The sequence below is a fragment of the Athalia rosae genome, chromosome 4 (genome assembly GCF_917208135.1).
Source record: "Athalia rosae chromosome 4, iyAthRosa1.1, whole genome shotgun sequence".
Lineage (NCBI taxonomy): Eukaryota > Metazoa > Arthropoda > Insecta > Hymenoptera > Athaliidae > Athalia > Athalia rosae.
In genome coordinates this window covers 2573283-2592547 of record NC_064029.1, presented here as the reverse complement: position 1 = coordinate 2592547, position 19265 = coordinate 2573283, and the positions used below count along the sequence as shown (strand labels likewise).

At 36.5% G+C, this 19265-nt stretch overlaps 1 protein-coding gene across 1 annotated transcript; it reads right to left on the bottom strand.

Annotated features, from left to right (window-relative positions):
* Window positions 1-39: 39 nt before the first annotated feature.
* Window positions 40-15760, bottom strand: LOC105690229 (dynein axonemal heavy chain 8). Its single transcript, XM_048654921.1, has 52 exons — window positions 15616-15760; window positions 15345-15525; window positions 14935-15272; window positions 14647-14810; window positions 14307-14561; window positions 13945-14185; window positions 13665-13864; window positions 13377-13548; window positions 13150-13295; window positions 12948-13086; window positions 12562-12792; window positions 12237-12442; window positions 11933-12153; window positions 11613-11761; window positions 11343-11479; window positions 11065-11203; window positions 10745-10965; window positions 10471-10654; window positions 10250-10390; window positions 9796-10143; window positions 9534-9723; window positions 9305-9450; window positions 8987-9185; window positions 8788-8906; window positions 8370-8706; window positions 8012-8282; window positions 7748-7948; window positions 7369-7614; window positions 6990-7308; window positions 6653-6879; window positions 6364-6586; window positions 6112-6288; window positions 5789-5956; window positions 5479-5694; window positions 5260-5397; window positions 4857-5153; window positions 4637-4792; window positions 4343-4498; window positions 4138-4273; window positions 3901-4052; window positions 3566-3819; window positions 3050-3478; window positions 2684-2960; window positions 2408-2594; window positions 2056-2317; window positions 1704-1943; window positions 1439-1606; window positions 1219-1360; window positions 895-1084; window positions 677-798; window positions 433-594; window positions 40-309 (listed from the first exon to the last, which is right to left on the bottom strand). Exons 1-52 carry the CDS (start codon window positions 15670-15672, stop codon window positions 184-186), a joined length of 10503 nt encoding a protein of 3500 aa, XP_048510878.1. The 5' UTR covers window positions 15673-15760; the 3' UTR covers window positions 40-183.
* Between the last annotated feature and the right edge of the window lie 3505 nt (window positions 15761-19265).

The following is a 19265-nucleotide window of genomic DNA, read 5'->3' as shown; positions in this document are numbered from 1 at the left end:
ATATCATTTAGATTATAAAATCAGATGAGTAACAAAGAGTTGAGCCGATAGAACAACGTTTATTGTTATGCGCTCAAAAAATATCAAATACAAATACGTAGGTAGAGACGGTCGGATTCTTTTTAAAATCCGTTCAACTCGTAGAAGTAGAAAACTAAATGCATAACTACCCAAATCATTGAATTATTTGATATCGCAGAGCAAAGCTGTTCCTCGCATGACCCAAAAGTCTGGCGGCTTGGTTGTTTGTAGCCAAAGAGGTGTCACTAATAATACGTAGGTTCGCATCGGTTTCTTATAGACAGGACACTAGGATATAACAAAATAGCACCAAAATAATTTTCTAGAACAATGCATTACTTCCACAAAGTTATTGGTGAATGTATATCTAAGAATATAAAGAATTAATGCCAGCGACCAAAAAGAAATTACCTGGTACAATTTAGGACTTTTATCCGGTGTATTGTACAGTGCAAATATGTGTATGACCGGCATGAGTACACATAATACTTTATTCGTAGCTTCACACAATTTATTGTTTCTTTTATCCCATCCCGCCCCTTCCAAGTAAAGTCCATACACATAAACTCCTTCCTGTTTGTGAGGGAATAGTTTTGATGTTATTTTAAAATTGTTATTATTGGTTTATGAAAAAAATAGAGCAACTTTTACATACCTGAGGAGGAATTCGGGTTTCTTCTCTGGTATGTTTAGTAACTTCATTGTGTAAAGTTACATTATCTAAAGCCCAACCAGAATGTGACCGAGTTACTTCTTGTTTCATAGCAGTCAAAAACCCTATAGGAATAGAACAACAAACCAAATCAATATAGCAATAATATCTGATCAGAGCCCGAAAATAGAAACGTTTTTTCAGATTAGATCATAGAATACCTTGTGGATTAAAAAATCCCGTCATCCAAAACTGGCATGGTCTGCCATTAAAAATCCACGTTGAAAATTGCTGGTTTCTTTCTAGTAGTTCTGTGAACCAAAATCCTATAGTGGAAGATTCCCATGATTTGTCCTTCCATACTTTTGGCACTCGAGCATCATATATATTATCCAGAGCATCTCTCAGCGTCTAGAAAGTATACGTTCATTAGAAGTTCCGTTGTAACTGTCGATTACAAATATGATTTGTTTATTGGACAAGAAGCTGTATTTGGTAATTTTTCTTCTACCATAAAAATGACGTTTGCCCAAGAGAATCAATACCTCATTCATGATTATAATTCCCTCTAAGGCTAGGATGAGATCTTTCAACATTACTCTAACTAGTTTAATAACTTTTTGCATTCGATCTATCTCCTGTTTGAGGAAAATATTCATCGAGGCTGTATGACCCATTATTTTCAATCTGAAACACACAACGTACACTATCCTTTAGTATCCAGAATACCAAGTTTGTAACCAAGGAGAAAATACTCCAACGAACCTTTCTTTCACCTGGAACGGATCATAATCAGTTGGCAACTTATCTAACATTTCTTTTGCCTGTCTCATGACCACTGATTCTCTCGATTCACCACTCCCACCACCAGATTCTTTTGGCTGTACTGAAATGATAGTATCCAGGACATCTTGCGCAGCACTACTCTGATGACTAAAATTCAGCATTATTATAAGTATGATGGTTTGATGGACAAAAATGATTATTGTTTTGAATGAAAAGTTCGAGAATTAAATTTGCCTCAACATACGTGATATCAGCATTTGGATGTAAACCATATGCTTGTGGGGGGTCAATTGGCGCCATGACATCAATAGCTTTCAAGTATTCGGAAACCAGTTTGTACCAAACAATTGGATAGCCTTTGTAGAAACAAAAACTTTCGCTAAACATTCCCTCAAAAAACCATACTTTAGCAAATGTGTTTAAAAGTCTTTTGTCATAATCATCTGTGACACGACCTCCATATTGCACTTCTCCAATCATGTATCTGAAAAATATTACAGATCAGTCATAAAATTGAAACGTGTCGCATATCCTATAACAGAGTTTCAGTTAGGGCTGTAGCACTGAATTAATTTATAAATGCACTAAATATTAACCTGACAGTCGACCAGCTTATTCCACGTTTGGGATCATAATCGTTGAAATGATTATTCATAAACATACAGGATGCTAGCCAATCAGCCGAGTTAAATTCATAAGGTATATTCCAGCCGAGTGGACCAAATTTCCTTCGTTCTTGAACAACGGTGTGGAGGAAGGAGACGGCATAGATCAATGGTATATATAGTGCAACATCACATTGATCCAACATGTCCTGATTCATCCCACTGTAAGTAGCAAGGAGCCCTGCTCGGATACCTGAACATTACATTAAGTTATTCAAAGCACAGATTCACCCTTAATTACGTTCAAATACTTGAACGAAGCAATTGACAACCCTAGTGGTACCTTGAGGCGGATCATTTGTGAATTTAATGGACATTTGTAAAAGAGAAATTGGAAACTCCGGATGTGGCTCAGTGGTAATCCATATCCGGAAGTCTGGATGCGGCGAATCCATTTCCGAAATAAAGGTCACTAGTTCAGTCATGTATTCCAAACCCAAATGGCAATTCTGACACAGTGCCCAAAAGCCCTGTGACGATTTATTAGACGAATCGTAAATCATAGAAAAAATGGTTTTCGAACATCTCCTTCAAACGTCTGTTGAAATAATTATCATACTTCCATTTTCGCACTGTTCATCAACTTTCGAGCGTGAACTTCTTGACCTTGTCCCATAGAAATGCTCCTGCACACAATATCCATTTTCTTTGCAAGTTGTTCAATACTTGGTGTGGGATCTGAACCCATACTTAGAAAGCAAATCATCGGGGTATTCGGTCGTGACTCGGCGTGCATGACGTCCCAAAGTGTGATTACCGGTTCAGCGTACTTGGGCCCCAAAGAATGAGCAATGTATTTGCGCGACTGCGATAATGTTCGATCCATACACCATGCTCTAGGTGTTACCCAATCATGACAAGATTTGATTATAGAATAGAAAATTATTGTTGTGCACTGTTGTTACCTTCAGTATAACTTCATTACCTTATCATAAGCAATCGCCGGAAAGTATCCAATGTGTTATAGCCATCCGGAATGACTTCTTCCTCGGGCGCCTCTTTATCGAACCAATATTTCCACACCTTCTCCGACGTCGGTACTTGCGAGACGATGTACTGAAATTGTCTCAATCCTGAAAGTGCTACTAAATTTAACCACGTCATATCCGTGATCCACTTGCAAGGCTTTGGTGTAACTGCGTTTAAATTGAGCGCTGCACCACCCTTTATGAAGAATTGAAATTCTTCGTGACTAATAGCCCCTCTTTGTAAATCAATTTTCAGCGTCATCAACAAAATAAACATGTACTTATGATTCTCATAAAGTCCTCGGGCCTTATATTTACAAATTTCCAGAGTAAGGTATTCTATTATGAAGTTGATTCTTCTCTGATTAATTGGGCTCTTCTCAGATCTGAAGGAGTGTAAGCGTTTCATTGATGAGATCTGTCTATCAATTCAAATCCTGTTAGACTAATTATCAATCATTCCTAAAACTTACCTAGCCATGGAAATATCAAAACGTTCTAGGAACTGAGTAAGCGCAGTTTGATACATGCAATTTACTTGCGCCATATCACAAACTAAGAAGTAGAGAACACTACCGCGTGTAGCTACCGGCCTAAATTCTTCTCGAGCGGAATTAATTTTGACCTCTGTATCTCTGGCAATGTTAAGTTTTTCATTCACTTCAGCTGCTGTTTGTTTTGTGGAGTTTAAAACTGACATCAGTTCCACATCTTCGATCAATGAACCCTTGAAGAAATAATACAAGACAATTGTTTGCTCCAGATAACTAAAAAGCAATTTAAAACGACTTAACTTAGATGTACACACCTGTACGGTTGTCAACTTTTGGAGTAAGTTTTCTTCAAGCTCTTTTATTTTTCTTTTATTGCTAGTTACATCGGTAATCAATTGTGTTCGCTCATTCTCTAGTTCCCTTTTCTCAGTTAAGATTACTCTCCCTAACAGTTGATCTTCTAATCCTAAAATATTTTAAAGATTCTTTTTTACAATTCTTATTGTGAAAGGATTGAATGAACAGGATCAATTCAGAAACTTTGATAATACCTTTCAGAGTAACTGTAAAATCAATTATAGAAGTACGAGCGGATATTTCTGGCGTGTATGATGGATTTGGAAGTTTTGTCGTTATATAAAGTCTGAAATCATCGTGAATATCGACTTCTTTATCACCAAGTTTCACCTGAAATAAGCATTTAAGATCAGTATACAATCTTTAAATATCGGAAAATGTAATAATAATAATAACTACCTTCAACGAAGAGCCAATTTTTATGAAATTTTTCTCCAACAAGTTGTCCAATACGGGATCCAACTCCTCAGACACATCTTCGATGAGTAATGGACGTCCAAGGGAGACACAGTCTTCCAGGTGGCTTCTGAAGTATTTCAGCGTTAGCAACGTTGACTGGAATATTTAAAAAATGTACAAATTACATAAATTACATTCATGCTTCAGTAGGGACAGTGGAGTTGAATGAAGGCAGAAGAATAAAACGAGTGAAATTTTACGGTAGCGTAAAAAAATATAATGTTCCAAGCTTACTTGCAAATCGAAGTCCTTTTCTTTATTTTTTATCCATGTCTTGCCTTGAAGTTGTGGATCAATTAGAAGTGGGTATCTAGTAGATTTTGTGACAATTATACCATTTTGAATCGACAATTCATCATTAGGTAGACCTTGCAGATTCCATTCTCCAGTCTAACATAATATTAATTAGCGATGTTACATAAACATTTATGATTTTTTTTCATGTCCAACCAACCGTTGCTGAGTCAGTCAACAACTCCACAATATTTATAGTCACTGAAACGGGGATTTTTCTACTGTGTAGAAACTCGGACCATTTCTTCTGTAGAAGGATCCTAAACTCCTGATTGAATGGCCCGCAATATGACAAAAATCCTGTCAAAATTAGAACGTCACCAACAAGTCTTTCTCTTTCGGATTTGAATGTTGCTAATTGATCCGTCCAACGGATTCTCTCTCCAGATAAACCATCGATCATGGCTGTTGCAGTATCCATTTTTGCTTGACATACCATAGCTTGATCCACTACTTTCTATGCAACGTCATATCAATATAAAACTTGATAACATTCCATTCTTCAATGATTCAACGTACGGTACAATAAATCTGACTAGAATTCTATTGACGTATTGGCTTACTTGTCTCTCACTCATGGCAAAATCATATTCTCTTTGTACTACTTTCAAATCTTCATCTTTGGCTCTCAAAACTTTCTCTGCCTCTGCCAAATTACGGTTTGCTCTATCGTGCTTTCCTTGTTGTATTGCTAAATTTGCCTGTGATGGAAGTACAAGTAAAATATAAGTCAAACGCCCCACCTTTCTCAATGATACACATTAATCTATATTCGATCATACTTTTAAGGGCAGCACATCTTTGTTCACCGAATAAAATGTGACCATTGAAATGGTCCACTGAATCAGTCCGGCAACATTTCCACAAGCTTGTTTAGCAGCTTCATAAGTGTACATGTGGAAGTTTATATAAGGTCGCATTAAATCAACAGTTTCACCATTGATGTTATCCTTGGGGAAATTTTGAAGATTGTAGAGGAAGCGAGTATCAGCCATGACCTGATATAGAATGTTATTAGTTGATAATCTCATATATGCATCGAATTACTTTTGCTGTGATTAAAGATTTAGCGTCAAATATTTTTCTCCCTACTTTTAAAGCCTCCCCCCACGAAGCACACAAAAATTGTTTTTCCGGATCTGGTTTCACAGGGTCCAAATGTTTCCCGAATAAAATTAAAACACAATCCATAATGAGAGTAATTAGATAAGGAGGTTTTCCTAATTTTCGTACGGTAGAAATATCACTTCCTTTGATGGTCTGTGGACAAGGAAGATCTTTCATCGTCAATTCTAATAATTGTTACAAAGCTGTGAAATTATCAAGCCCACTGTGACACTCGTATAATTCATTACTTCGATAAGGTGTGGACTCGATTATGATCAGGAAAATATTCGTGAAAGATGGTATCTTACCTGCAGTGCTGCTTCAGCTTCTGCTAAGGCTGGTTCAGCAGCTCTTAATTTAATTTCTGCAGCAGCCCTTTCTTTGGAAATTATTTTAAGAAGAGCTTCAGCTTCATCTTTCGAAACTTGAACTTGCGCCTTCACAGTTTCAGCTTCACGCTTTTTTTCATCTACATGTACTAAAATCTGAAACGATAAAGATATCAATAATATTGAGGCACGATATGTGGCGCAAATAACAGAGGATTTGTTTCATCTTACTTCTTCTACTTGGGCATTAGATACTGCAATTTCTGCTTGATTTTGTTCTAGCACTACCCGTAACTCATCAACTTGTGCGGTAGCATCAACTAATTTACTAAGTCCATTGCTCATACCAAAAGCAAGTGAATTAATGTTGTTCAAACGTTGTTTGTAAATTATTTTATACCCATTGATGAACGATAGAAATGATTTTGGTGTGACATATGACTGCCGGCGGAACCTGAGAATACAGTGTTAATTTTAAATGAAATCAGAATTAAATATGTCGGGTGAATCATGGACTTACCTGTTATAATACTCTACACAAGTATCTGCAACGTCATCTTGTACGTCACCCATAACTTGAATTATTTGCTGTTTGATTTCAGGGGTGCAAATTATTTTGAAGTTTCCTAGAAAATGTTCACTCACAGCACACAAAGCGTCTTTTGGCCATTTGGTGAACCAATTCATTGTGCAGCCAGATATTAGCCCAGGAAATTTCAGGGATCTAGACCTGAATTTTTCGCCCACCTAGCAATCGTAGTAGATATTTAACACTAATTCTTTGAATTTGTCTTCTCAACAAATTAGAATGACCGACCAATAAATTATGCAGAATGGTCCAGATGTACAAAACTTACTGGCGAAAAGCATAGGACCACATGCAAGTTATTCCTAGCTCGCGATATGAAATAATCGTACAAATTATCTTGTGTCGGAGGTCTCTTTGGATCATCTTTCTTCATCAGCGGAACTATATTAGTTAAAATTTCATCCAACTCATCTTTAGGGAATAAATTTGCTATTTCACCAACGCTGAGTACATTATTAAGATATTCAAGGAATGCTTCGTCTTTGATTTCGTTGTCGGTAAAGATAAATGTTAATCCCTTTGGACCTGTACCAGCATCCCGATACAATCTCCGTAAGTCATCCATCAAACTGCCTACATTATAACTCCTGTGGGAGGCAAGAGTGATATCAAAAAATCTGGATATTCAAATTACCTGATGATCATACCTAGTTAAAGTTATTTGGAAGAAGTTGAATCCAGCGATAAAAGATGAAAGACGTGTCAAGCATTGTTTCCCTGAGCCACCGACACCAACGAGCATTGCATTGCCTCTGGGAACGCCGAGAATCCTAGATATCCTTATTAAATGTACGAGAGCGTCATGGAAGAACACCATATCCAGAGTCATACCTCGTACATATTCGTTAAATTGTTCCATATTCTGATGCACTTTACTGATTACAAATTCATAGCTGCAGAAATCAATGTAATCTAATGTAATTTACTGATCTAATGTAATGTGATTTCACAGACTATTGGAAATTCTAATTGATAAGGAAAGTAATCAGCAAATATTAAATCTAGGGAGGGTAAATTGAGGATTACCTTGGTATTTCTTCATATATTTTGGGTGTTTCAATTACGTAATCTTCTGGTTCATCCCCAGTTGGCTCAGGGGGCTCTCGCAGAAAGTTTACGAAGTATGTTTCTGCACCAGAATAAAATTTGAAGTCGGCCCCTAGTAGTTTTTCAGCTGTCTTACGCATAGTGCTTTTGAACCATTCTTTGTCAGCGAAATTCGTGAATCTTAAAAAAACAATTTCAAAAGATTTATCGAGTCTGTATTCTCTGGCAACAACAGCATCTTACCTGTCTGATATAACGCGCGTACACTCGTGATCCCATAATTTTAGCAGCATTTTGATATTCTCACACTCGTTGCCTTCTATCCGTAATATTCCTTCCCATATTCGTGAAAGGTCTCGCAGGTTGAAAACATAGTGGAACTTTGCTGGTGTCGGTAGCATTTTGATTTTTGTTTGCTGCCACAAGACGCGTGTTAGCGGTATCAGTTTTGGGAGGAAATTAACGATGACCGATGAAAATCTTTCTTCACAGAAATACCCTTGTCCGATAGAACCTGCGAATGAAACGATGGAAGGTCAAGATGTGTATTATATAAATTCTGAATTTATAATTTCTTCATCGAGTTCTTGTGTCTGCTTACTGAAAATAGTATCCATTGACTTATTTGATGGCAGAGTACAATTAAATATGCAAAATTGTCTCTTCAAGCGAGGGGGAATATCATTACGTCCACCACCAGGGTGAATCATGGCAGCCAAAAGCATGATATCTTGAATGATAGAAAATTCTCCAGGTTTATCCAAAGAATAGAAACCTCCACACTCCATTAGTTGGCGAACTATTTCATTCGTAATCTGATCACCCCACTCATTTATCACTGGCATGTTTATGTCATCGATGAAGATACTCATTTTTCTTCCACCCGGAGGACCATACGTAGAGCCAACTCGTTTTTCAACATAACTCTCAAAAACCCGCTACAATGAAACATGAATATCCATTAGAAATAATTTTTATTTAAATTGTGAAAGTCTAAAACTCTAAGATTTTAACATTACCTGCACCATATTAGGAGTAGATGCAGAGGAAAAGTTGAAAAATTTATTCAAATGATACTCCGGATCATGCTTTGCCATGAAACTTTTAATCATAACAGTTTTCGCAGTCCCTTGTTCACCTGTTAAGATAATCCGTTAAAAGGCAAAGGTAATTACGATACGTGTCTATGTTGAATTAAATTATCAAAGCTGGTAGTACCAATCAGAAGAACTGCCTTTTCCTGCCTTGCTATTAGGTCTATGAGGTAGGAGGTTCTTGTATTATCGATATTAGGAACCAGAATGGAGTAGTAATCCAAAACGGTATCAGTAGGATATTCAAACTTTGGAACTCTCTCATTCCAATGAATCCATTTCCCCTTCTCAGATACAAGATATTCAAATATTGTTTCATCATCCTAGATTTTGACAATTATTTTGAATTAGAAAATCAAAAGGTTCCAGAGGTCAAGATTATAATCATGCACTACACTACTTAATGTACTGGTAGATATTATAAATTGAATAGAAAACTTTCCATGCATCTTGGCCAGTCGCATTTGGACTCATGGAGTACTAAAAACTCCTCCAATGCTGCTCGGTCATCAAGCTCGAGCACTGCACCAAGACTCCACATCACAGCAAAGAGGAATAATTTTTCAATATGCTGCTCGGATAAAGTTCCTACAAAATATAGAACTCATTATTTTTACAAGTGGTAACTCATCAATCTCCCTGAAGATCTGGATACTGTCATAGGTATGTACTTGTAGGATCCACCTCTGGCGTGAGTAGTCCTTGCAGTAAATCGGTACATTGTCTTATATAAATGGCTTCTAAAAGTGCCATTTTTGCATGCAGTCTAGTTTGAACAAATGTGTGAGCATCACCATACAATTTTTGAAACAGCGGACGAAGAACTTCTACTTCATGAGATTGGCGTTGTTTAAACCAACCCTATGACATTGGATAACAAAATACGGTTTTTCGTATGATATTTTCAAATAATTTACGGATTATCCAAAATACCTCTAAGAATGGAGTCCATTGCAAAACTGATGCACTGACGAATACCATCCCCATGCGAGAAATAGTTGCAGGTGATGCGTTGTCAACGTTATCTGGCTCAAACACAAGTTTACTATTCGGAGCCATTATAATACGATCCCCGTTAGCTAAAGTCAGAGTCTTATTATCGTCTAAAACAGAATTCAAGTTTTCAATCCAGACTGCATCAACTGGACCGTCCAAGACAATCCATAAGTTGTCGGTTTTTTTCAGCTGTGTTGACCGACGCCACAATGTTGAAAATATCCCATCAGTCCAGTCATTTGTTGCAACATCTAATCTCCCAAACATCTGAGATGCAGTTATGGCCTGTATCAGATATTATGAATGTTTGTTATCAAATATCAGACCAGAAACTATTTGCACATCGTAATTTTTTACTGATAATCTTATTGTCACTTTATTCAGAATGTACCTTTGGATTCATCCTGACTTCTTTATGTGGCGAACCAATGTCAGTCATTGCTCTCATTAGGGCCCACATGCATCGTGTCTTTCCAGAACCAGTTGGACCCAGGACCATCAGCCCATGTCGCACAAGTGATGTCTCATAGAGCTGTTGACGATAATGATCCATTCAAACGGGATAATTTTTAATATAGAAATTACTGATTGCTATTAAAACCCAAATCTGACCTGAACGGCTTTCAAGTTCCAATCAGCGTGATTCATTATACCAAGTGCTGCTGCTGCGTTTGCAATCCCTTTTTGGAGATCCCTATATGTTTGTGTACTTAGTTTAATCCCTGGAAACATGTCTTCGATCAGTGACATAAACAATGGTTCATCCTCATCAACCAGTTTTGAAAGATTCATATCTCTGTAAATAATAGACTCCATTGATTGTGTCGGGGTTTATACAGCACTAACTGAATTGTATAGATATTCAGGGTAAAAATAACATACGGACCTCAACACTCTCATCAGAGTTGTCTCTTCGGAATCCCCAGGATGAGCACGTTTTTGAGCACCGAGTGTACGGAGGCAAGATAAAATATTTCGCAGCCCAAAATCATAATGGACTTGCTTACTCAATTGTTCCTCGCATAGTTTATACAATGTGAAAAACTTGCGAGACAATACCAGATTTTCTTTAAACCCACATGCGGCAAGTTTAACGCGCATGATTATCTGTTTTGAATGAAATTTTTATACAAAAAAATTTTAGTCAAGTAATCGTCTAAGAAGGATACGAATATAAAAATATAATTTCATTGTCAGTAAGCTCACTTGTCTGTCTGGAACCATCATGGCAACGCTTCTGAATTGAATTTTCAAGTTTTCTGGCAACTCTTGACGTCCGGCATATCCGGGATTCATTGTTATAAATAGTCCAAACTCGTAATCAATGCTATACGTTTCCCCATCACTGAATAAAATGATTCACAATGATAAAATTTAGGGTAGAATTTCATATAAATTTCAGAACAAAACCTTGCATCAGATTTGACCGTGGAAATGTTCTAATTTCATTTTGATAGTAGATCAGAATTATCATTACTATATACCTAAAAAGAAATGAGGACCTCTTTTCTTTTCTACCTGTTAAAACGATAGCTATTTGTTGCGCAGCCACAGATAAGACAGGTAGATCTATTCTGTTAAATTCATCAAAACATCCCCATGCTCCAGCTTGGGCAAGACCCTGTAAAAATCAGGCTGCGATGTCAAGTTTCAAAAGCAGGGTAGAGGGTTCAAAATATGTGCAAGAATCAATTACTCGTATGAACAAATATAGTACCAATTTTTTTGATTGTGACCAAGCATAATCACAGTACCTTGAAGATACGGCCAAGACCTCGGAAATCCATTTGATCAGAGCAGTTAAATACAACAACATATTTTCCCAGAGCTTTTCCCATATCTTTTGTTGTCTCAGTTTTTCCAGTGCCCGCAGGACCAGCTGGAGCACCTCCAAAATTCATCCCTATATGAAGGGTACAAATCATATGAGCAACATGATATTTCCCAAGTATATCATCTGAATTTGGAGCTAACATTCAACATGTTGGAAGTTATAGGTGTGTTTGATTGGTGCAGATATTAATTATTAGTAACTAAGCAGTTTGAAAATGGAAACTCATCGTCAACGACTAACCAACGGCTTGAGCAAGAGTTATGTAACATCTATCAGTTAATGGGGTAATAGCAAGACGGTCTGTGCATCCTAGAAATTCATTCTGATACGTGAAATCAACATCTGTTATTCTGATTGGCACCTCTTCTGATTCTTCGTCATAGTAGAACCTCGCTTGCTTCAGCCATTCGAAGTCTTGAATGCTTCTGATTCTGAGCCGACATAATTCATCGAAGATGTCTCTAGAGTTAACAAAAGAAGAAGTTGGTTGGATATGAGTAGATCATGAATTCCTCTTACGTCCCCTTGATTACAAATCTCATACCTTTGATGTACGTGTATGGTTATCAGAGCTTCATATTTCGCTCGTGCATATTTCGTCAGATCTTTTACAGTCACCTCAATGAGGCCATTTAGTAGATCCAAAAACCATTGGTTAGTTTTCTTCATTATATATTTATCTCTTTTAGCTGATATCATAGCTATTTCGGCATCTCGGGTCCACGAGACTTGAACAGCGAGTAGACCGACCTGTGGATTACTTTCTTTGTAATACCAAGAATATCAACAACCGATGTACCCGCAGCACAATATTGAATAATGTGATGAAGATTAGTCAATTCATATTGTTTTCAACTTCGAATAGTCACCTGTAATACTGAGTTGTCAATTAGCTGTAACATCTCAGTATCAGGACTATTAAGGAGCTGTAATCCTTGTGATATAACACTTCCAACAGACTGTTGATGCATTCTCAGAAGTGAGTTCAACCAATTCTCTACCCCCCCTGTGCATATCACTTCTTTTTCAAGGACAACTTTTTCTTTTTCTCTAGAGAAAATTGCCACAATCTTCTCATACTCTTTTTCGTGAAATTCCAACTGTCAACATGGAGTAACTGTACTCAATATCATAAAATGATGATCTCTATTTCTAAATAATAAATTGATCCAATTGTTGTTACAATTGTCACTAGCACCATGCAAATCAACTATGAATCGTAGATCACTGCTGAGAAGACAAATTGAGTACAAACCTTTCCTATGTTATCGAAAAATCCATCTAGATATTTTTGTATTGTATGACAGTCTGCGGCTTGACCCAGAATTTCTAGTAAACTTGGATCGGATATAAAACAAAATCGCGGAAATATCACACGTTTTGTCTCCAGGTAACTAAAACGTATAAATGTCAGAATGTATAATCATGACATCCTTTTTAAAAATAAGTTCACTTACCCACTCAGAGATTTCTGGCAAGATTCTAATTGTTCTAACAAATGAGGTAAAAATTGCCCCATTGTTTCATCTCCGGTGCAAGTTTCCACCGCATTAAGTTTCTCGTGAGCACGATACATCAATTTCACCCAAGATTTGTCAATGCTCTGGAAGTAATTCAATGAGAAATTTATTGTGAGAGTTGACAATGTGATCTAAAAATTTTTAATTCGTAAATTAGTTCTTACACTGAATCTCTTTGCCTCTCCTGGTAACTGTTTCGATATGTCTCCACCAATGAATACAGCTTCCAAGTATGCCCATAAATTTTGCACATTTATCCACTTGGACAATATCTCTGAGGTATTACTCAATTTAAACTGCCATAACTGAATTTCTTTTTTAAACGGAGCATTGTAACTAGAATATAAAATTATGTTTTGATAATACGACAATATGTGTGATGGATTATTTCCAACTTTTTAACAAATGGCGAATAAAGATTCTAATTATAAAATAATTATGTTATCAGGTACCGATTGGCCATTAAAGAGCTTATGATCATCAGACTGTCTTCAAGTTGAGCGATTATTTCCCCAGTTTCTGTGCCTTTCAATTGCAACTCTCCTCTTTGCTTAAAGTTAGTAAACTGCAAATTTACTATGGACCAATCTGCAATGACTTGCTTTAATTTACTTTCGATATCTTTTTCTTTAGTGGCACTGATGCATATATCCTGTAAGAATTCAATTTTCAAACCGAGAGTCAACTAAAAAGTTTCATTGACTAAAAAAATTATTGAAGATGCATACGAACCTCTACTTCGTCCTTGTGTTTTAAAAGTGGTGCTTCCATCACATCTGCTAATGTGAATGATTCAGATTCAACATCAAAGAAGTAGTTACAAGTTTTTGACATCCTCTCCCAATGCCGGTCTTTCATTGCTTTATTTGCCATTAATTCCAGCAATGGGCATGTTTCATTGAAATCATCAATTTTTTTTTTCAGTTCAATAAAGGCAGGCCAGTCTTTCATACCCCTGGGCAACTTTCGGCATCTGTATACATAATTTAGAAAAAAATTAGAGTTTTGTTAGCTGGCTTTTATCTAATCTATTCGAGATGATAAGGCATAATTATAAAACGTTACCATTGAAATAAAGAGTCGAATCTACTTACTTGTTCTGGAATTCTGCTAGTTCTGCAATAATGTCGTCAGTATCAATTTCACCCCATGGAATCTCAAAATAGCCATCGATAGCTCGCATAACTTGTAAGTATAATCCATATAGCTTCTGTAATAGATTGAATTCCTTTTTTCGTTGTTGTAAAATCGGATATTCCGTCACCGCCATCCCAAATAATGTCTCTCCACTGCTATAGGTCTCATACCTTTCCCACAGTTCATCAAAACGCGCTTGGAACAGTATGACACTAGATATACAATTGAATTGAGAATTCTATCAATAACCATAGCAAAACCCGTCGCTGACTAATTTTTAAATATATTGATTGATACCGCTCACTAGCTTCCTTTGCAGGAAGTCCTTCAACCATTGGGCCATTCTGTTCGAACTCCAGATCAAATTCAATTACATCGTTGTTGAGTACAGCAACACCTTCAACCAGTTCTTGCCTCAAGGGCTCTTGCATTTCACAGATTGTTGCTTGAACTTGTTTAGCCTGAATATTATTGTAAGTAAAAATTCCTGAGCACACGATAATAAAAATTCTACGTCACCTCAAAACTACACAATCATATCTACACTATCTAGAATATAGTGTAAGTCATGGTGAATTGTCGCACCGTAAATAACATGTTGGTGAAGTTATATCGAAGACCATCAACTGTTTCTGTTTCCTCCTTTGTGACATCGATATCAAACTTTGCAAGTAGAGTGTAAGTTTCATCGATAAGGATTAGTTCCATATCCAATGATATAAAATCATCTCGTATCTCTCCAAGACACTTCATCGCGACACGCACATCCTCTAAGTCTTTTATGGTGCGAGACAGAACTTTTTTTTTATCATTCATGTATTCTGTGATTCTCCGTAATTTTGCCTTGTAAGTAGTGGATAATATTTTTCCCAAAGTAGTCTTCCACGCTTTAGCCTCAACTAACAAAGCTAGCTTTAATTTGTCTGAAACATAAATTTAAATTTAAATTGTCATTAGAAGTTACATGTGAAAAAAAATTTGAAAAATAATTATACCCATGTTAATTTGAATAGGTCCAATAATATGATGGTCAGGTAAATTCGTGATCTCTGTACATAACTCATCGTATCCTAGAAGTTTTTCACGTATCACTTGTGTAATAGGCTCAGAATCAACAAAACTCTGGACTTGAGCCACTCTGTCTTCAGCCCAAACATGAGTATAGCGTAAATATGACTGCAGAAGTAATTAAAACACCCAGATTATCTCCATAGTGAAAGTAAAATACTAGAAAATTTTTGAGTTCCATACAAGTTTAATACTCACGTTACCTTGTGTCGCAATGTCATCTTTCAACATGAATATCGCACCTTGCAAGCTCATTGAAATGCGAATTACTTCTTTATGTTCAAATATACTTGCGTGGTAATTCCTTAACAGAGCTTTCGTAGAGTCTAACAAAAGTAATCACAGTAACTATAAGATCATTGAAACAGTGTGTGATTAAGCTAACGATATACTAATTACGACATAAGGTACTCCATAGCCGACTAAAGGATTGTTATAATTCTAACACCGCGCTGAAAAAAGTCAATATAATTGTTCAGGTCACCTTCACATGAACTTACCATCTTCTATCTCGATTCCAAGAGTGTCTCTCCTCTTTGGTATTGCAGAATATCTTTGGCCCCACATCACTACAGATTTGTGGGTCTCTATTAAGTTTGTAATGACGCTGCTGAAATGGTGTTGTAAGTTTTCTATCGGAGGAACTATGACGATATTTGGTATTTGCAGTACGAATTGTGTTTGCATTAGCGGAGCCTCACCACCTTCGATATTTTCTCTGAGCAGCACGCTGTAATTATCAAATTTTTATACCCAGTTTATAAGCTACTAAGAGAGAGGATCTGATTCATTATTTGCTATAATCTAGCTCGTTTGAATACAGATCTTTTTCGAGAAGAAAAAAATGTTTTGAACAGACCTGGAACTGCCCACTCTCTTCTTTAACTGATCAAGAGAAGATTTTGTACTTTTAACTAGTGCTTCAATTAGTTTAGAGTTGAAGTATGCAAACAGTTCCATGCAGTCGTTATGCAAGTAATCAATATTAATCTTAATGCTTCGATCAACATGGCCAAACCCTGAAATGTGTTTATCACTCAGATATGAGACCAATAACTTAGATTTTTATGATTAGCAATTTGGATTGCGCACCATTAAAGTATCCTCACCTGGGTCAAAGGGCCCTTTGACTAATTTGGTTTGGGACCCGACTACTTTATTTGCTTTTTCTGGGTCCATCCAATCATATTTTATATGTTCGATGGCCGGGTCATTGATCATAGCCATAAATTTATTGATAATATTAATCACAGCCTTTTCAGCTGCAGCAGATTTAATTTCCAATTCAATTGCCACAGCATTTCTAAACGTCAAATTATCGGACATAAATTTCTCTGGCGATGTAGGATAGTTGTACAACATGATGAGCTTAGTTTCTGATATCGATTCAAAAACTTCGTCAACTCTTGCTTCTTTCATATCTTTGATTTCCTTTACTACGGTTTCAACTTCCCGTATAACATTTTGGATGTCCGCACATACTTGTGGAACTTTTAAAGATGCCCATGTAATGACAGATAAACAAGGTTGAAATGCAATTTCCAGTTTTATGAAACCTGGTTTAATCATGTTCAAAAAAAGTATAGGAACTGAGCGCCTGAAAATAAAGACATGTCATCAGACGAGGGTGATAGATATCCTAAAAATTATCTATTAGCTTCTCTAGTCATGCTCGTATGGGACACAATTTAAATATAGTTAAACCTGAGAGCATTGTTGAGTTCAACCAATTTTTTGACTGTTTCATAAGATGAGAAAAGCTTCTCCTTGCAAAATGTGATTATTTGAATAAAATCTGGTACACTCAGTCCGAAATTGGACATGTGTTCTGATTCCTGGATAACTTCTTTTATGTAGGGATCAAAATTTAGACAATACTTGTTGGTTTTTGGGTGTCGTATAAGCAATGGCGCTGATAATGCCAGTCTGACCTGTAACGAGGAAGAATATTTTAATAGAAAGGTGCGTCTAGAAACGTGAGATTTGAGAATGTTTGAAAACTTACAACATCAGCATTGTCGTACCATGCTCGATGATATATCATTTCATAGTGAATGAACACGTTTATTAATGCATTGTATATTTTTATACATTTCTGCATCCTTTCATGAGTAATTACTCGGGGTCGAGTTTTATATGTTTCCATCGGACGCTCAATGCGCTTATACAACTGGCGGATCCAAAATATTCTACCAGAAAAAGGTGGAGCATTTCGCGGGATAGGAGGGTCCAGTCTATCTTCATTATATCTGTCCCGCGTTTCTTCGATTTCACGTTGATAACGTGTGACGAGTTCCAAATATTTACGATCAATTCGTAGCCGACGAAAGTTCAGTTTCTGAAATCTGAATGCAATAAAGAACCTAAGCTCGTATGTGCTACTGGCATTAAAAAATTCGAAGTAGTATATGTAACTCACAGAAAATAAGACTACTAATAATTACGGATAACTTGCCTGCCTACTAGGTTTAATGCTTGGAAAATATCAGGGGCCTCTGAGATAGTTTTGAAGAAAAATTCTCGCAATTCAATTTCAGTGGCAGCAACATTTTTTTTTAATTCGTCGTAATCTGGGTCGAAATAAGATTTTCTGTGATCCAAGGGATCGTAGGGCTGACTTGCAATCTTTGTATAAAAACTGGTAAACTTTTGCGCAAAGCCATCGATTCCTTCGATTTTAGAGCTGTGTAGCACAGAATATGTGAGCGTTGTTTGGAGTACATCGATCAACTGTAAATATTCAAAAAAATCAATGGAAATAACTAATTTCGATTTGAATTTGGATCCTAATTCTGAGCACACTTAGGTACAATATGAGTCTAATGGTAATTGAATGAGTCAGAACTGACCTTATGCAATCGCATTTTGAAAGTATTAAATTTTCCAAAGACATACATTTCGGATACTTCAAACGGTTTTTCATCAGAACATTCTTTGACCTTTTTTCGCATCTCGTCGTAGCATTGATGGTAACATTGATACAAATTGATGCAGTCCTGAGTAATGAGAAAAACAATATGAACAATCATGTGGGAGCTCAAGCAGCGATATTCACCTTAATCCTCAAAATCAATCCTTTTTTCTCGTCATTCCAAATATTCAACGCGCCATTTTCAGTTAGATAGGCTTTACACGACAAGATCATTTGGTTGGTCATCTGAAAGATAGATCGGCAAAGTAATGCCTCGTCTAATTTGTAATTGTTCTTTCATTTATCAAAATACACATCAAAGTGTTTTCCCCATCACAAACATTCTGATACCGTTGAGTATAGTTGTGATATTTTCGGATCACAATAGCGTAATTCCTACCTTAACAAAAACCGCAGTTACCATACGCCTCGTATTGAAAAACCGCGAGGTTGCATAAATCATCCTTATAGCGTACATTAAGCTTGGTAAATAATCGCCAATTTTAGTTGGATCCAATCTATACAACGGTTGCGTGAATTTCTCCAAAGCGTACAAGTATTTCACATTATCTTGAGATAAAATTTGTATCGTTGTCACATGGCTATCTAGTTTTCTCCATTTCTGTCATGACAAAAATCAGCAGCATCGCTTTTAGTTGTGAAATCATCAAAATAATGCCGAACCGATTTAGGAGAAAAATTTCCAAAAAACTTTTGAAGACGTTACAAAACGTGTACCTTGATAAGCTTGGATTTTGAATGTATTAACAACTGAATAAACATTTGTGTGTGCTGAGATTTAACGTGCTCAACAATGGATGAGAATTGTGCTAGTATTCTCCGCCAATAAATAAGTTCTGCTGTTGGTCCGACAGTTTCGGTTTCTCTCCTCAGTTGCTGACTTTCAACAATTGCCTGAAATTCAAACGCAACAAAT